General features: G+C 35.5%; 1 protein-coding gene across 1 annotated transcript; it reads right to left on the reverse strand.

Moving 5' to 3' along the window:
• Positions 1 to 1,501: 1,501 nt before the first annotated feature.
• On the reverse strand, positions 1,502 to 6,171 carry LOC125207091 (ent-kaur-16-ene synthase, chloroplastic). The gene is made up of 14 exons (XM_048106304.1): positions 6,012 to 6,171; positions 5,612 to 5,667; positions 5,217 to 5,502; positions 4,964 to 5,144; positions 4,498 to 4,715; positions 4,308 to 4,428; positions 4,107 to 4,204; positions 3,779 to 4,002; positions 3,578 to 3,690; positions 3,381 to 3,479; positions 2,576 to 2,791; positions 2,343 to 2,484; positions 1,981 to 2,226; positions 1,502 to 1,907 (listed from the first exon to the last, which is right to left on the reverse strand). Exons 1-14 carry the CDS (start codon positions 6,091 to 6,093, stop codon positions 1,596 to 1,598), a joined length of 2,394 nt encoding a protein of 797 aa, XP_047962261.1. The 5' UTR covers positions 6,094 to 6,171; the 3' UTR covers positions 1,502 to 1,595.
• Between the last annotated feature and the right edge of the window lie 7,453 nt (positions 6,172 to 13,624).

Raw genomic sequence — 13,624 nt, forward strand, 5'->3', positions numbered from 1 at the left:
TAGTCTCTGAATTAAGGTTTTATTTCAAAATCGGACCTTTTGGCATTTTCCACCCAAAAATGGCCTTTTGGACTGCTGAGCAATTTCATCTTTTCACATTTTTAACTTTTCCAATATGATATTATTTCAATGATGTACTAAATCTGATACTATTATTTTAAAATTATCTTTCTTCTTCATTTTATCATCAAGTCATCCTTAATTTTGTTTCATTTATTAAATATCAGATTTAACTTTATAAAATTACATTTGAAAATTAGATTGTTAAAGAACAATAAATTATTTTAGTTAAAATTATTAATATATGTATTCTTTCTCGACTCACAACTATATATATATATATATATATATATAGGGATGTATTAAGATGACAACCCTCTTTATTGCAACACCATACCACCATTTTAAGCCATTAAATCTGAAAATCGTGGGATTGTCATGCTGCCACGTGTAAAAACGCGGAGGGGTAAAATAAGAAATTTCTAATTTTATGTTACCAGATTGCAGTGTTATTCATTGAATATTGCAGTCTTACTACAACAATATTGCAGTTTACCACGACTGTAATATCTAATACGGTAAACTGCAATATCTAATACAGTAGACTGCAACCCGTGTTCTGTTCACGAAACTTAATCCTAGGCGTCCATAAATGAGATCTAACGGACTATATTAGTGGTAGCTCACACAAAACTCTTTTATAATAGAATATACTCCCTCTATTCCTTAGTAATAGAGTCATTTTGCCATTTTGATACGTTCCATAGTAATATAGTCGTTTCTTTTTTAGTAAAAGTCAACACATTTTTCACACCTACTTTACTCTCTCTTAATTTTTGATCTCTTCATTTCTCTACCTTTTTTATTTTCCACTTTATTTTCCCTTTACTTAACTCACCTAACACAATTTTTCTTAATCTCCGTGCCGAAAAGAAACGCCTTCATTACTATGGAACGGAGAGAGTATAAATTAATAATTTTAATTAAAAATAATTTATTAGTAATTAAAATTTTAAATTTAATTTTATAAAATTAAAACTAATGTTGAAATAAAGAAACAAAGTGAAGGATAACAAATGGAAGAAGAAGATAATTTTGAAATAATATCATCATTCAAATAATATCAGATTGAAAATGTTAAAACTGTGAAAGACGAAATTGCCCAACAGCCCAAAAGAGCATTTTCGAATGGAAAAATGCCAAAAGGAGCGATTTTGAAATAAACCTTTAATTCAAGGACTATTGTAGATATTTTTTAAAGTCGATAAACTATTGACTATTTTTACAGTTCACTCATAGGAGAGAAAAGCTAGAGATGAATAAAATAATAATTATTATTTCAATTAATTTGTAGATATCTGAATATTAAACGCGAGAAATAAATATATGAATGAGGAAGATTACATCACTCATAATTTTGCTCTAGGACAGACGACAGACGATCAAATTATTTTCGATAGTTGTATTTTTGTTGGATTAAAATTAAATTTGAGCTTAAATCTAATTAAAAACAATCCAATAGATCTGGCAAACAGCAAGTAGTTGCAAATGTTTAGTTTCAAGCATCATTGTTACAAAAATTTAGGTATGAATCATCACAACATTTTGTCCTTGAGAAGAAGAGGTTGATGAATTATTGCATTTACAACCTGAAACAAATCTTGCTTGGTGAATCCGTCGTCTTTACTGTAGAACTGATGCACCACAGAGCACATATGCCAAAACAGTTCCTTGCACGCCTTTGGTAGAACACTCTTCTTCCCCTCCAAAACCAATCTCAGCAATTCTCTCCTTTGGCTCTCAATCCAGCTTTCAATCACAGAAATGGCAGCTTCTTTACTCACTTCATCGCCATGGTTATTAATGTATAGCGATAAGGCGTTTAGTTTTCCATCTTTGAGCTCCCTCTGCAGGCGAAAGAAGAATCAGCAAGCAAACCAGGGATAACAGAGGAATTCAAACGATGAAAAATGTTACCACCTCATAACCACGGATGTCATTCAGGAGGCGTCCGCATGTGCTCATCAATTTGAATAGGTTATGGTACTCAGAATGGTTAACCATCTCTTCCGAGAGCTTCGGCCCCACCAGATAAAGAGCTGGTTGGACGATTGGCCCCAGAGCGAATGATACATGTGCATTGCTCATATATTCATCAATTGTCGGGACGTAGTTGTCTCTGGCCCATTCAGTTTCTCTCATCATAGAATTTAGCAAATCTAACCACTGATGAAGCAAACGGAAATATCATGTCATAATGAAGCAAACGGAAGAATTCAGTTTCTTAACGGTTTTGAAAGGCAATAACAGCAGAGTTCCAAAATAGAGGGAAGGGATCTTACGATGCCAATAATACGTTTGGTAACACAACGCCCTTGTAGCTTGAATGCTTTGTCTCCAATCTCACAGATTGTGTGTCTAAGTGCTGAAAATATTATCTGGACATTGTTGGAAGAGCATTCAGTTCTAACATCCACGTCCCATCTGCGACCAGAATGATGATAAACAGTCACTTCCAGATGATCAAAATACTACGAGATCGTAATGGAGAAGAAGCATAGGGATGAGAACATACAATTCAACCAACTGAATTAAGTTCTTCAATTCCTCCACTGAACCTCCAAGATCAAAAAAGTCATCTACCACAGTCGTCAGTACACCATTTTTGGCCCACGACATGCGTGCATCTGATAGTTCTGGAGCAGGAAAGGTTGCTGCTGCAGAAAAATAACAGTAGGCAGACTTACTCCTTGCAAACTTCAGCTCGTCCAATCTATTCTCCACAACCCATCTAAAAGAAGGTAGACATTGAAAGGGAAACAAAAAGGTAACAAAAACACATGTCAATTATGTGTCCAACATAAATATGCGGATACCATAATCTGTAACAATCAAGTGCCAAAAAACTTTGCTACGCATGTTGTTAAATTGCAAGATACTGTCATCGACTCACCTACGAACCTAAGAAAGATGTTGAATTCTCTTTTTCAGCTTTTCACTTTTAACCAAAATGTGCAAACTCATAGATCAGGCTGAACGAGAGATTTTTAAGAACCTTATAGAAGGAAAAGAATATAACTGAAGTTTGTAGACTGTGTTCTGTAATGTATTTGAAATATACGATATATGTAAAGGAAAGAAGATGATTTCAGCACCATATCATTTTGGTTAAGCTGTCAAGGTTAAGACAAATGCTTCCTGATTTAATAGCACAATATTTTTCACAGCAAGAGAAAAAGAAGATGCTAAATTCCTACAGTTTATGGATAGTAAGTTGCACTTAATTTGACGCCAGATGATATAATTCAATATATGATGTAATTCAATTGCTGGCAAAGTAACCAGGGGTTCCGTGTCTCAGGTTATCTAGTGAAGCATACCTTTCAAGTTCTTTGAGTTCTTCGCGATGTGCAGCTTGGCATCGATTGAAGTCTTCTACGGACAGGAAAAGGAAATCCTTGTTGCCAAAATTAGGCGAACTGAATTTTAAACAGTATAAAAACTAAGCATAAGTTCAAAAGGGATGATGGGGAGAGAGTCAGAGATGGAAGGGAGGGCAATTTACACAAGGAATTACCAAAACGAAGTTTTCAGAATTCTTGTATCATCAAAGTTGTAGTGCTCTATATTTTTCTGCTTTGCCACCCTGTCCATGATTGCATAAAAGGGATGCTCGATGGCCTGGTTCACCTGCGATATGAGAAGAACCTAGCATAACTAACTCATGCAGTCTAGCTGAATAAAGCCTAGCCCAGTGAGTTCAACTAGAAGTATCTACCTCTGCATCAATTCTTCTTCCAAGTTGACATGATTGCATCAAACCACTGGCTAATTCTTGCTCAAGTAAAAGTTTAAGCCTTTTATTTTGTTTCTCAAGATCTCTCTCATCTGGATAAATGATGAGTTCAGAAGCCCTATATAATTCAAGAGTTGTGTTAATGTCGGTCATATTTCCACGAATAGAACTTGAAAAGCACTCTTGTAGACTTTTTGTAACTGGATCTGCATAGCATGCCAAACAATTAAAATTCCAAAAAAGTACTCTGTTCTTCTTGATGGAGGAAAGAATACATTATTATAATAAAGAATTTAGCTTCGGAATTAACCTGAAGTCACATCATAGCCATTCAATCGCAATGTCCGGAATGCTAAGGCACAAGTTGAGGCGTCCATGAATATCTCTTCATTGCCCTGCATCCAACAACTTTTATGGACTAATGTCATGAGAAATTTAGTTGTACAATATGACTTTGCAAATCTGATCATATAAAACAAAGTAGGATTTATATGTATATGCTGTAGACTACCTGTATGTTTCATCCAACACTTTTTGAATCTCTGTCAAAAAATACTGGCTGATCCCCAACCTTTCAAGATTGTCAACTATGCACAACTGAGAGTATATATCTATAGGATAAACTGCAGGAACTGAAGGGAGAGATAAAAGTTGTTAGGATTGAAAAATTTTCACAGAGGCAGAATAATTAGTGAAAATACCTGCATTTCCAAACTTCTTTAAGGCTGAATGTAAGTAGCTGAGGCAGTCGGAATTGCGCAGGGCAATAAAAGCAGCTGCTGTCGTAGAGGGACAGTTGAAAAGCGATCCATTTTTTCTTTGATATTTCATAACTGATTCCCAGTTCTGTAACTCTCCCATTCCCTCAGCTATGTACGCCCAGTATGCTTCCCTCTCCGATGAGTAACTTTGGTTGCCCCTATATAGTAGAAAAATTGCATAAAAAGATGAAGAGAGAACCTCCTCAGCAGAGTCTATATTTAATAATCCATTTGATCTAGGCATTGATATTTAGATGGGAAAACCATAATTATTTCCGTTCTTCAGCCAAAGTGCATTTGGCTACAATACCAATCGGGATCAAGTGATGTTTGCCTTCTCCAATACCAATCAAACTTCATATAATGTTTCAAATGACTTAAAAGTATTGAGCACGACAAGTAACACCTTTTAAGCTCCAAATCCCTCTTATGCATTAAATCACTAAATGCAGTTGGCTCTAGCCGCAGGTTCAAAGAGGAACCTCTGGCATTATCAAGCATGGCAGGAAACAAAATATCAAATCCAACGGGAGTAATCTGACACTTGTCAGTAGCTGAAGCAAAATTCAACTCCATAAAATGCAAACCTGAAAAATGAATGAATATCAGTGATCGGCTGAACAAATATGAAGCTTGACCGATATGTCAAACAAACATACCCCTGTTGATTTGTTCTTCACCAACTCCCCATTTTTTAAGTGCGAGAATGCAAGCCAAGGTAGAAGAAAGAACATCTTTCTTTAGCAAAGAGTGATGGTGGGGACGAGCCCACGAACCATCAGGGCACTGGTTCTCCAGCAACCAGTTTAGACAATCCGGGAAGCAAGGCTCCTCCCACGAAGTCGGAGAACGGACCATAGCAACCCATGCTGTATCATACGTCGAAACAGAAAGTTCATTGCTACGAAACAGCTTTGCTATCCTTCCTCTAGTCTCCTCAAAGCACTGTAAGATTATGCACAATATCAATAAACTCCTCCTTCGACTGATATGCTAAATCAGGCATACATTTTCACAGCACAAACTATACTAAGAAAGGGTATTGTAGCTATACCTCTGGCAATGATGCGGTTTTTGGTGAAGTAGTTTGAAGCCCAGCTTTCAAAGAAGCTGCAGGTAAGAGAAACACATTTGCCACTTATTTATTATTGAAAACGATTATAGAAGGAGATATTCTTGCAAGAACCAAACCCCTAGTTAGTAAAAAGATTACATTTTTCAGATAAATGTAACTAAGAAATCTAAATTAGACACATTTTCAGAGTGAAATCACAACTATTTCACATATATCCCCATTTCCTCGAATCAAAGCTAAATATAGCAAGTCATTTTTTGCTACTACTAGCTATAATTCTTTGTCCAAAACACTCGATCATGATGACATACGGCACCATGAATTCCCTTGTTGCACTCATCATCGTAGCAGCAAATAAAAATGTAGAAGAGCGGTTTACCTGAAGCAGGAGAGGAGCGGAATCTCCGGAAATGCGATTCATAGGGGGAAAGTAAGAAGCAAGTGGAGACAGCAAGCGACATGGCGCCCTTGAAGAAAACCCCCTTGGTGATCACAATCACTGGGTGTTAACTTGGACAAAAATTGGGAATGTTAGCAAACCCAGGAATCAATTGACCAAGATACTTTTTGTCGACTCCACAAGTTGATATACTCGTAAGTCGTAATGGCAAACTGCAATTATTTTGAAATCCCATAAATCAATAATATGGAATTCCATAATCAAAATATATTTCTAATATAAGATCTATAGAATAAATTAATTAATCCTTAGAGGGAACTTTCTAATTAGTTAGATTAAGAAAAAAAAAATTCTAAGTTGGATGTTAAAAAAAAAAGGGTAAAAAATTCATGAACTTTTGAAAAAGGTTTGGTGTTTTCCGTGAATTTTAAATGTTACATTAAAAGTCATGAACTTTAACGGATTATGTAAATTTCCTATCCAACTCGACCCGATGGATTTTCGGCACAAACTTATTCTACGTGGCACGCCGGAGGTGTGACTTGGTAAATCGTCGGCTGTACATAAAATGACTTCATTTTATGCGTTTTGAATTAAAATTAGGCTATCAATCTCATGTGCTTTAGATAGGGCAAATTAGGCGCAAGGCTTTAGGAGAATTAAAAAAAAAAAGTGATGTCATCACACACTCAGTATCCACATCATCTTCCACGTGAGCTTAATACACACGTCAGCGCACTACTTAGCTAGAAAACCCGACTTGGAAAATCGGAACATGGGGATAAAGTTCATCACTCTTCATTCAACATTTAAAATTCATGGAAATAACTAAACATTTTTTATTTGTGGTTTTCATTCTTTAAAAATGTCGTCAAATCTATATATTTTGATATAATATCGGTTGAATGACTTTTTTTTATATTTTTTTTTTGGATTTCTTTACCAAAATGTCTTTCAGCTCTTAAATGCTACTTTTGTCAAATATTGAAATTTTGTTAACTCCTCTCTCTTTTTTTTCAAAATCTTTCATTTGCTTTTCCCTCAACGATTGGTTGGTTCTACTATTGTATTAATAATTGCTTTTTCACAACTCATGCAACGACGAGGATGACGAGAAAGAGGATAAAATAATTAAGAAATTGGCCAAAATAATCCTTAAGGATTGAAAATAGTTCAAAAATGACATATCAAAGTATCTGACAGTAGTGATGATATTTTTAAGAGTGGATTGTTAGGGAGATTCAAAATACTGAACAGAATGGATAATCTGAAAGTCATGATGAAATCACTTTCAGATCAAATCAATTTTGGCAGTTCTACCAAAATATTTGATCAGATACAATTCAGAGAAAACAGAACTATCTTATGTTGATATCTGAGAAAAGAAAAATTTAGAACCAAAAAACAAGAATTGATCAGTTTTTAACAAGATGAACCAACTTATCTGTTAATTTCATAACCGAAATTAACTGTTTTTTCAAAGGTTTTCGAAATTGCAAACTAGTCATTTGACTTTCAAAAATTACATTTTCGGATGAATTTCTTAGCTCGACCCTAGCAAGGGGCTGCCGCCCCTTGGACCCCGCTACCCGGGGGCGCTGCCCCGGACCCCCGTCCATCTTTTAGGGGCTTCGCCCCTAACATCACAATGAATTCAAATAAACGTGCACTCCGCACCTCCAGACTTATATGATGTCTCATTACGATAATACTGATCAATCAAGTTAATCCAATTACACTAAAATATCCAACATTCCTCCCCTATTTTAGTGCAATCCTTGATTAACTAAAACAAGTAATCTCAAACATTCAAACTTGTGCATAAATGAAATATCGTAACGATTTAATTTTACCTTAGTACATTACACATTCCAATATATTCGAATACCCCGGGTGTCTCTAAGGATTGAACCCTGGAAACTCACATTGAATACACGAAGATAATGTACACAAAAGTTTACATACGAATATGTTCTATCTTGACACTATATTTTACTAACCTATGTCTTTATCGTTCATAAACATATCGAAACCAAGTTCCAGATTCTTGAAGCGGCTAAACTTCATGCTTATATAGGCAGCTTCTTTATTCTTGCACCTACATTTGCAATTTTTCAAAAGAACTATTAAGAATATATACATTCAACCTTCTTAACTTGTAGGTTCGAACACATACCTTGGGATGATTTTCAAATGTGTTCCAATCTCCAAATATTAAGTCTTCCACATTGAATTCTGCATCTAGTGTCATACTAAATGGGAATTGGGTATCTTAATATCAGAGATTTGTAGTGGACTTTAATCCCATCCCTATAGCCGATTTGTGCACAAGATCTCTACTTAACCCTTTGGTTAAATGATCGGATAAGTTGTCATGAGTTCTCACAAACTCCACAGATATCACACCATCCATAATAAGTTCACGAATCATGCTATGTCTAACACCTAAGTGTCTTGACTTTCTATTATACAATTGACTATATGCCTTAGCCAAGGTAGCTGCACTATCACATCTGATAGATATAGGTGATATCGGTTTAGGCCACAATGGAATTTCATATATTAGATTTCTTAGCCATTCAGCCTCTTTACCAGCTGCTGCTAATGCCACAAACTCCGATTCCATTGTTGAATTCGTGATACAAGTTTGTTTCTTTGATGCCCAACATATAGCATCACCTCCAAGACGGAATACCCAACCACTTGTGGAAGAATGATCTTCCATATTGGTGATCCAACTTGCATCCGAATAACCTTCAAGAACAGAAGGAAATCCAGAATAAGACAACCTATAATCCATGGTTCCTTTTAAGTATTTAAATACTCGATTCATTGCTTGCCAATGGATTAAACTTGGATTATGAGTATATCACTCAATTTTCCAACTGCAAAGGCTATATCGGGTCTAGTACTAACCATAGCATACATTAGTGATCCAATAGCCTTTGAATATTCAAGCTGATTCACAGCAACTCCTTTATTAGGCACGAGTTTTGCACTAGGATCAAAAGGAGTCTTAACTGAAGAACAATCTTTGAAGTTAAACTTTTCCAATACCTTCTCAATATAATGTGATTGAGAAATGGAAATTCCTTGTTCTCCATGTGTGATCTTAATTCCAAGAATCACATCAACCTTCCCCATGTCTTTCATCTCAAATTTAGATGACAAAAATTCCTTTGTTTTATCAACTTGATCTTGGTCAGTACCAAAGATCAACATGTCATCCACATATAGGCAAATGATAACCCCTTTACCGGTAGCATCAAATTTGCTATATACACACTTGTCTGCTTGGTTTAATACAAAACCATTAAATAACACCACGTCATCAAACTTCTGATGCCATGCTTGGGGGCTTACTTTAGTGAATAAAGAAATTTTACCAATTTACAAACCTTATGTTCATTACCAGGCATGACAAAGCCTTCTGGTTGTTTTATATAAATCTCTTCATCTAATTCACCATTTAAGAAGGCAGTCTTAACATCTATTTGGTGAATTACAAGATTATGTATAGCAGCAAGTGCTAACAATAATCTAATTGTGGAAATCCTAGCAACAGGAGCATAGGTATCAAAGAAATCAATTCCTTCCTTTTGTCTAAAGCCTTGAATAACCAATCTGGCTTTATATTTGTCTATGCTTCCATCCACCTTCATCTTCGTTTTGAAGATCCATTTACTATTCAAAGGTTCACACCCAGGTGGTAAATCAGTCAGTTTTCAAGTACCATTTTGGATTATAGAATCCATATCCTCTTGGATTGCCTCTTTCCAAAATGCAGAATCCCTTGAAGCCATAGCTTCTTTGTAGGTCCTTGGATCATCACCAATAGTAAAACAATATTGATATTGAAAATTAATTTCATTTCTTGATCCTTCTAGTAAGTACAATTGGAAATCATCTCCAAAAGACTTAGCTTTTCTTGCTCTACCACTTCTCCTAGCATTAGGAGGTGTATCAATCACTTTTCCATTTACATAAGAGTTACTAGACCTTGCAATCATGTCTCCAGGTTTAGATAAAGACGTGAATCTACCTCATTGCCAAAATTAGCATCCCTTGACTCAATAATAGAGTGCACAGATACATAGTCATTGGGTTCTATGACATAGAATCTATAGCAAACAGAATTTTCAGAATAGCTAAGAAACACACAATCTATACCTCTTTGACCTATGGTTTTCATTTTAGGGTCAGTTAGTCTTACCACAGCTCGACAACCCCAAACTCTGAGATAACTCAGTTTTGGTGGTTTATTATGCCAAAGTTCATATGGGGTTATCTTGTTCCTTTTATTAGGAACTCTATTCAACAAATAACAGGCTGTTAACATAGCCTCACCCCAAAATCCTTCACTTAGGCCAGAATAACACAACATTGAATTAATCATTTCTTTCAACGTTCTATTCTTTCTTTCAGCTACACCATTTTGTTGTGGTGTATATGGAGCAGTCGTCTGATGTATTATACCAGTAGATTCAAAATATACTGGATCATAATACTCACCTCCCCTATCAGTGCGAAGAACTTTAATCTTCACTCCATGATGAAGCTCACTTTCTTTAAAGATTTTAAATTTATCAAGAGCTCCATCTTTTGAATGGCATAGATAGATACAACAAAATCTAGTAGCATCATCAATAAAAATAACTACATACTTTTTATTACCAAGTGATGGAGTCGAATAAAAATCACACAAATCACTGTGTATAAGTTCTAATACCTTAGTAACTTTATTGACATTCTTATTGAAAGGTTGTCTAGTTATTTTAGTTAACATGCAAGTTTTACACTTTTCAATGTTCAACTCAAATGCTGGTATTAAACTCATTTTCGACATATCTTTCAATCTCTTGTAATGTACATGTCCAAGTCTAGCATGCCACAATTCTGATTTACTAACATGATTACTTAAACTAGTAGAAGTCATGCAAACAGAATTATTAACAAAAGAAACATCTAGATTCAACTTAAACATACCACATAGATAACCGAATCCAATAAAAGTACCATGCCTTGACATAATGTATTTGTTACTTTCTAACACTTGTTTATAACCACAATTATTTAACACAATACCATAAACTAAATTCTTACGAATACCAGGTACATATACAACATTATCGAACCCTAAGGAATTTCTAGAAGTAAATACTAGGCTAACAGATCCTAGTCCTTTGATTGGTTCAGTTGCAACATTGCCCATCTTCAATTGGTGTAAAATCCTTGAACCATTGACGATCCTTGCATACATGACATGTTGCACCCGAATCAATCCACCATGAAAGATCATCATCCTGCACATAAAATGCATCAGAGATTATTGATGCATAATAATTCTCAACAGAATGATCATTAGGTACAGAAAACGAACCTGATTGCTTTTCAGGATCCTTGGATCCACTTGAACCAGCCTCGTTTTTCCCTTTTCCTCCACCCTTTCCAGACTTACAATCCTTCTTGAAGTGCCCGGATTTGCCACACTTCCAGCAAGTCAGTTTAGGCTTCTTATTCCCAGCCTTACTGTTATTCCCTTGAAACTTCCGTTTCCCTTGAAACATACGTTTCTCTTTACCAGCCTTTGAGGATTCACCCTCTTCCACCATGTTCACAGAAGAACCAACCATGTTTCTAGCACCAACAGAGCCCTTTTCCATTTCACGTATGGACTGTTCAATTTGGAAGTCACTTCCAAGTTCGACCAAATTCAACTCATCGTTCTTATGTTTCAGATTATTTTTAAAATCCTTCCAAGAGGGTGGCAGTTTATCAATAATACTAGAGAAAGAAATGGATTCATCCATATTCATATCATATTGGAAAAAATTGTCCCAATATCCTCAACAATTCGTTGTATTGTTCCATGACAGGCCTCGTATCAACCATTTTATAGTTAATAAAGTTACCAACAAGAAATTTCTTGCTAGAGGCATCTTCTGCCATATATTTGGCTTCGAGGGAATCCCACAATTCCTTAGCAGACTCAACATTTTGATACACATCAAATAGAGAATCAGACATACCGTTTAAGATGTGACCACGACATATGTAGTCGTCGTTCTCCCACTTCATCCGCCTCCTCGTCTGTTCCAGAGTTCCATTTTCAACAGCCTCGGGCATGGGAGTACTCAGAACGTACACGACCTTGAGATTCGTCAGCATGAAAGGCATCTTCTTTTGCCGGCGTCTGAAATCCTGGCCAGCAAATTTATCCAACTTCGCGAAACCTTTCGTTCCTTCCTTCACCGTTTCTTTGTTCGACATTTTCAATTGATTTGATCTTTGTTAGGGAGATTCAAAATACTGAACAGAATGGATAATCTGAAAGTCGTGATGAAATCACTTTCAGATCAAATCAATTTCGGCGGTTCTACCAAAATATTTGATCGGATACAATTCAGAGAAAACAGAACTATCTTATGTTGATATCTGAGAAAAGAAAAACTTAGAACCAAAAAACAAGAATTGATCAGTTTTTAACAAGATGAACCAGCGCATCTGTTAATTTCATAACCGAAATTAATTGTTTTTTCAAAGATTTCCGAAATTGCAAACTAGTCCTTTGACTTTCAGAAATTACATTTTTGGATGAATTTCTTAGCTCGACCCCAGCCAGGGGCTCTGCCCCTTGGACCCCGCTATCCGGGGGTGCTGCCCCCGGACCCCGTCCATCTGTTAGGGGCTTCGCCCCTAACATTCATAATGAATTCAAATAAGCGTGCACTCCGCACCTCCAGACTTATATGATGTCTCATTACGATAATGCTGATCAATCAAGTTAATCCAATTACACTAAAATATTCAACATGGATTACGTAAATGGTCCTTGAACTATGCGTTTTGCACGCAAACGGTACCTGAACTTTAAAAATATCAAGGGTAGTCTAGTCTCTGAATGTACTTTCATATCTAGATACTGAATATGAAAGTCCAAATATGTTTTTTCTGCTATGGCTTCTCGAGAGAATCTACATCTACATTCAAATACGCACGCTTGCAAGGGAGCGAAAACATTGTCTTTATTATACTCCATATTCTATCAATATGGTAGGTAAGCAGTCCTAAATCGCCATAGATTATTTTAATGCATTCCTGTTGAACTTATTCGCCTTAATTTCAATGTTCGCTCATAGATAGTTACATCGGATAGAAAAAAAAAGAAAATTTTAACTTTCAAACAGTTTATTTTTCACTACGTATATTAAATGTTTGCTCATAGATACGACATACTTATAAACACCAAATTCCAACCTTCAACAACCAGTTAGTCTTTAAAAAAAAATGCTGACAATCATTTCTGGCTTAACTTTTACTCCACCTACCTGGTAAAATAAAATAAATGTACAATCTCCCAAATGAAGATTAAAAAATCAAGACATAGAGCGCAGCGCACATTCAAGCATAAAAAAATACGCACGCATTGCAAGGGTATAATCACCAAATAATAGTCTATTCTTATTTATTTATTTTTTTTTATATTAATTCACTTTACTTTTAATACTAAGTAAGACGTTGACTCATTCTTTACTAATAATACATCAATTACTTTTTTTTTAATCTTCGTTTCGTATTAAGATTCATTTTAT

Source organism: Salvia hispanica, chromosome 1, assembly GCF_023119035.1.
Source record: "Salvia hispanica cultivar TCC Black 2014 chromosome 1, UniMelb_Shisp_WGS_1.0, whole genome shotgun sequence".
Lineage (NCBI taxonomy): Eukaryota > Viridiplantae > Streptophyta > Magnoliopsida > Lamiales > Lamiaceae > Salvia > Salvia hispanica.

What these genes read in the sequence shown, in the direction of transcription:
- LOC125207091 (XM_048106304.1), bottom strand. Translation starts at nt 6,093, where the DNA reads ATGTCGCTTGCTGTCTCCACTTGCTTCTTACTTTCCCCCTATGAATCG. An exon ending in GAACTCAAAGAACTTGAAAG is followed by an intron (nt 2,792 to 3,380) that starts GTATGCTTCACT and finishes ACCTTCTTTTAG; the next exon opens with ATGGGTTGTGGAGAATAGAT. An exon ending in CCAAACGTATTATTGGCATC is followed by an intron (nt 2,227 to 2,342) that starts GTAAGATCCCTT and finishes TTGCTTCATCAG; the next exon opens with TGGTTAGATTTGCTAAATTC.